We start from the raw sequence: 5,621 nt of genomic DNA, 5'->3' as shown, positions 1-5,621 counted from the left end.
ATGATAAAAGTCAACAGGAGGCGCAATTTCTTTTTAACAGACCAGGTTTGGGCAGCAGTATGAAAAATCTGTGCTGTGGTTACACTTGGTATATTGACTACAAACTCTGAATGCTGACAGTGACTGTAAACATTGTATGATTTTGTCAAAATACAAAACATAAATATAAAATATCATTAACAGTATGGGAGGACAAAATAACTAAATTGATTTTCACTACAAATAATTTTCCAAATGACTGATAATTGCAGACCGCACAAGGATACAGAATGTGCAAAATAGGTTACTATTACGGTACTCAAGGCAGTGGTGTTTTAAGAAGGATTTGAGTATTTGCTATGCATTGTGCAGGGGTATAATTAAGCATTTTATTTCCCAATAGCAAGCCACACAGATGACATTGAGGGCAAAAGAAGCATATGCCCTTGGTTTCTAAATGAAGAAAATACCCTGTTCAACATATAAGAGGCAGCTTGTCTGCTGCACTACAGCAATCTGATGTTGAATAAGTTAACCTGTCAAACAGTCAGCATTATAAAATCACATACATCAATATAAAGAATGGTCTCCAATAGCTCACAAACTATGTACTGGATTCTAAGTGCTGAGATGTAAGATAACAAAACCTTATTCTAATATGCATGCAGACATTTTGTATTGCATTCATAAATAGAGAATATCTTTTGAGACATCTTAAGATACATGCGGTAAAATGTGTTTCATTCACTCTCACTCCGCTAACAGGAAATACAAAGCCAAAAAACAAACAACAAAAATAAACAAAACCATACACAAAATTAAAGACACACAATGGGACAATGGGAAACACTGAAATGAGCAATAGTACAGTCACCTACAAAGTTAAAAAATGGACTACAAAGGAACATCATTGTGTATCGTGGTTTATGGCAGTGGTAGGTTCAAGTTCCGCAAGAAGAATTTAAGATAATGATATGGGCAGCTTCATTCTCTATGTGTACATTTTCCAAACCACTTTTAAAAGGAGGAGGTGGGGGAGATGTACACATTTTTTTTTAATTTTTTTTTTTAAATAAATAAAAATAAAAGAAATCCTTACAAATATTACATTTCGAGTGTGCTTTCGGCACCTATTATTAACCTGCCCTGCATATAAATAGTTGGCAAATGGATTGTGAATACTGCTATTTTTATCACTTTGTCACAACATGGCAAAAAGACGGACATACAGCAGTCAGCGTTTTGTCAGCAGCTTTCAGTAAAGGTTGGGTAACAATTCAAGGACTCCTTTGCCCTGGAAAGATTTTTACAGAGGGATTTAAATAGCTTATTTTGGGGAAATTAGCCTTTCATGCATTCCCACTGTGTTGAAATAAATTCTGTGTATTAAGCTAAGGCAGTAATGTAGAGAGACAACAAAATAAAACAGATCAAATTGGGGAAAACTATAATATTATATATATGCCTCACAAGTCTTTTATGGCTTTGATCTCCTACACGAAGAACAATAGTCAAAAATATTGCCACGCTTTGTGGCAGTGGGGCAGTGGGAAGGAGAAAATATATATAGCAAAATGTTACAGGCTGACAGAGTTACTATTTTCTGTGTTTCTGTGACTGGGCTTTAGCAGTTTTTAAAAGTGAATCTAAGCATGTGCGTATTCCAGCCAGGTGGAGAAGAGAACCGGCTGCTTCCTTCAGCTCTTCGTCAATATCTTGGCACGCCTCGTTCCGAAGCTTTTTACCATGCAGATGTTTGCTTGAGGTTTTCTTGCATGGCTGGGATGCATAGCCGCTATCGCCAAGGGCATCTTCTTCATAGTCCATATCCGTATCGTCCTCACTGTGGAAACCTTCGCTGCCGTCGCTTCCTGCCCGGCTGTTCTTTGGAATAAATTCGTACACCTCATCGACGGATGACAAGGAAGACACGCTTGACCGGGATTCGCAACGCTGAGAGTCTGCGCCACTTGCACTGTAATTGTGATCCTCCTTGGGATCAATATTAATGGCCACAGAATCATTTTCTTGAAAAGTTAGAGAAGCGCAATGTTTGAATGCGCCAGCATAGCTGCGTTTCTTGGGCAACATCACTTTCAGAGGCTGAGGTTTAGGGCCTAATCAAGTATATAAAAAAAAAAAAATAAATAAACAGCGTCAAACAGTAATATTTCAAACTGAAAATATCAACATGATAAAAAATGTTTTAAATATACAATGTACCTCCCTATCTAGAGTGCAGAGTAGTTCCCCTTAGACTTATGCCACAACAGTTGAACCCACCACTACACCCTTCTAATTCTTCCTCTTTCGTCTAAGCCGGGATCACGTTTTTTTTGCCCTCAAAGGAGCCTTGGCTGATGGACTTCCAATGAAACCACTGCTCTGACCTAAATTTAATTTCTGTTCCCAAGCAACATCTGTAACTTATACAATACATTTATTGCCTGCCAGTAGATTATTATTTGCTACTCCAAGTTGTAATTTTTTGTTCTTTTATCACATCTATTGAAAACTTATTTAAAAAAAAAATAAAAATAATAACAAAAAATTATGTAATTCACCCATAATTACATAACATATAGCTGAATTGTGAACAACACAGAGAGGATAGAATGAGGCTGAGCTTTGTTAGTTACACCTGGTTTTCTCTTTGCTTCCAACAGACATTATGTGCATATGTGAAAATCAGCAGAGATTTATGGGACATGCAATTTAGTGGTTAGGTTGTCACTGGAAGCCATCCAACATCTTTTTAGAACATCTACTGCTTTCAAATTACATAATATGGTTTATGAACAGACACCCAAATCTGTAATTTACTTTACCTTTATTTGGGGACCTTTCTATCTGACAGACTATACAGACAGCGCACTAGCTATATTGTATTTCAAGTATACACTAATCTAACTATAAAGAAGTCAACTCACCATCAATAACACTCATCTTAACATCTTCTCTGATACTGCAGCAAACACCTAAAAAAACAAACGCTTTCAGTATGCAGGATAACCAGTCCTTGGGAGTACAGTATCTGTCCCAGCAATCTCCATACTAAAGTCATGGCATATTGGGAATTTCCAAGCACTTATGCAAGAACCAACATTAGCAAATAAAATAAAATAACCACATAAAGCCGAGCTATAAAAGAATACATCTACACTTAACAAAAGGTCACAGACTATTTTATGAATAAAGTAGCCACCGATGGAATTCATTTTCTACACAACGTACCTCAGTACTTGCATGTTTGTCTAAATCAATAAAGGTTTCTAAATATTCTGTAGTGCTGTGAAATGCAACTTTATTCCATTTAACGTTTTGCCGAGATATGGAGAGCACAGGTTGTGGGCAAGCCGTGCTGCCTCCAAGATACACAGCAGCTTCAAGTTCTGAACTGCAACGCAGTTAGGGGCCCTGACACGCGAGATGCCTGTAATCAGTATTTAACACATTTACATATCTTTTTCTAGCACAATCACCAGTAAATGTATTGTCTAATTGAGTGGTTTTGCTGCCCCATAATGACAACGGCTACATACATGCCAAGCATTGACTCCATATTGGTAATATCTGCCAAGCAGATAATGATATACATTTTAATCTGTATGCCGTTATTATTCATGCAAGCAGGTTAGTACAATGTGTAGATGAAATCAAACTACCTATAAAGTGGCACCAAGTAATTTTTTTTTCTGCCACATCTAAAGCACTTTGACTTGAATGTCACATTTTACAAAAAGTGCATATTTCAAAAGAAATTTGCACTTTTATAAATAAAACCTGGTACACCATCCTGGCTTCAAAGTAGACAACTGATCCTGATGCTTCCTTGCCAAGACTTCTCATTGCACTGCTTTATGAACTCTATGATTGGACAACCACAGAAAGTCTGGGCGGGGTTAGAATGGGAGGGCTTGCAAAAGCTTCATAAAAGTAATCTTCAGGTTTTGCAAGCTCTTTTTAGATATAACTCCAATGAAATAATGCATGTTTTCAAATGGGGTATATCTACTAAACAGTCATTTTTATTTGAGCTTTTTTTTGTTCTTGTACTTGAGCAGTGGAGTGTTATGTAAAACATTCTACAAAGACAGCAAATGATAAATCTCGAGTAATAAGGTCATAGAATGCGGGCAGGTATTATATAGGCACTTCTCTCCTCACCTTGAAGAGGCGACTCAACGTGACATATGATTAGGCACAAATGCAACACTACAACTATGCACACATCGGTAGCAGCAGCAGTGTAATAATGGTTCCATGCAACTGGAGACTGTATGTCAAGACATGGCAAATTCCCAAACAAGCGCAACTAAACTGAAGCATAATGCTGCTTAGGTTTAACTGTTCTCGTTCTGTTCCCATGAAGTGACTGAATGCGAAATGAACATAGAAGGTCAAGTTCTTACAATCTAAAGCTTCTTGCTTGATGGAACTGTTTAACAGCATCATTGCAGTGGCAGCATCAATGTCAGAATCTGAAAGAGAGAATAATAGATCTTGCAATCAACGGTGGAACTTTACTTATACAATTACATGCTTTCATAGGCAAGCATTAGGTATTTTGTATATGGCAGCAATTGCTAACCTTGGCAACCCAGACTATCCTGCATATGGCATTTCTGGTGATGCTTAGTCTAGCTACGGATTGTGGGAGATTTAGTTCATAAGCATCAGAGTACCAAACATTATCCCCCACTGATTTACATGGTGCACACGTTGTTGAATTATCATTCTATTCCTAAATTCTAGATAATTTTTCTTTTTTTAAAGCCCATTTTATGCATTTCCTTTACATACATTACTGGAACTGCAAAATGTAATTTATTGAATGGTGCCAACAAGTCACTTATTTGTTCCTCCTCTGCTAGTGCGGTTATAATTATTATAATTATTAATATAGCACCAACATAGTCCACAGTGCTGCACGATCGTTAAAAAAAGACAAAGAATGAATTCTGATGAGCACGTTTCGCATACAGGAACAGTATGTTTAAAGGGCCCTGCCCAAATGAGTTTACAATCTCACTAATGAAGAGATGACTTGCATATTTTCTCATGCTCTATTTGGCAATGTGTAGATTACAAATTATTTGTACTTTTATTGCCATAGGAACCGAATGTTTTCAAACACTCGTTCACCATTTCCATCCAGTCATGCTAAATTCTAACCTCTTACAAAGCCTCACTTCCTATTTCCATTTCATTTAAAAATATATATATATATATATATATTTTTTTTTTTTTTTTTTTTTTTTTTTAAATATAAAAACAACTTAAAAACTTGTAAATTCATTTTATTCAATAATGCGGGCCTTCAACATAAAGGTAAAATATCAAGACTCAATGACTTTGATCCTCATAAAAAGAACCAATTTGCCTTTCCTAAAATTCCAAAATATAAAAAGTGCTCTGGACAAAATGTATAGGTTTATCCAAGAGAGGTTAACCATATGACTGGTGAAATAATATACTGAACAGTATTATTACACCTGTAAATAGCTGAAAGCTTTAGCACGCAGTGTAATGGCACGAACTAAAATTCATGGTGATCTCTATAAAATCAAAATACAAATCTATGCATAGTAGCAACGTTTGCCATCATGTACAGAATGTATTATAGACCAGATATGAAGAGC

General features: G+C 36.3%; 1 protein-coding gene across 2 annotated transcripts in view; it reads right to left on the bottom strand.

The window, feature by feature from the left end:
• Positions 1 to 286: 286 nt before the first annotated feature.
• The window catches only part of FOXN2 (forkhead box N2), a 36,120-nt gene continuing 30,785 nt past the window's right edge, over positions 287 to 5,621 (bottom strand). Inside the window, exons 5-7 of one of the 2 annotated variants that reach the window (XM_063443930.1) lie at positions 4,392 to 4,460; positions 2,910 to 2,957; positions 287 to 2,096 (exon numbers count right to left, since the gene is read on the bottom strand). In XM_063443930.1, the coding sequence (XP_063300000.1) occupies positions 1,576 to 2,096; positions 2,910 to 2,957; positions 4,392 to 4,460 (638 nt within the window). In that variant the 3' untranslated portion in view covers positions 287 to 1,575. The remainder of the gene's footprint in view (positions 2,097 to 2,909; positions 2,958 to 4,391; positions 4,461 to 5,621) is intronic. The other variant, XM_063443931.1, reaches the window with a different exon arrangement.

Source organism: Pelobates fuscus, chromosome 2 (assembly GCF_036172605.1).
Source record: "Pelobates fuscus isolate aPelFus1 chromosome 2, aPelFus1.pri, whole genome shotgun sequence".
NCBI classification, from domain to species: Eukaryota; Metazoa; Chordata; class Amphibia; order Anura; family Pelobatidae; genus Pelobates; species Pelobates fuscus.
Note: the sequence above shows the minus strand (reverse complement) of the source record. Positions and strands in the feature narration are given on the sequence as shown.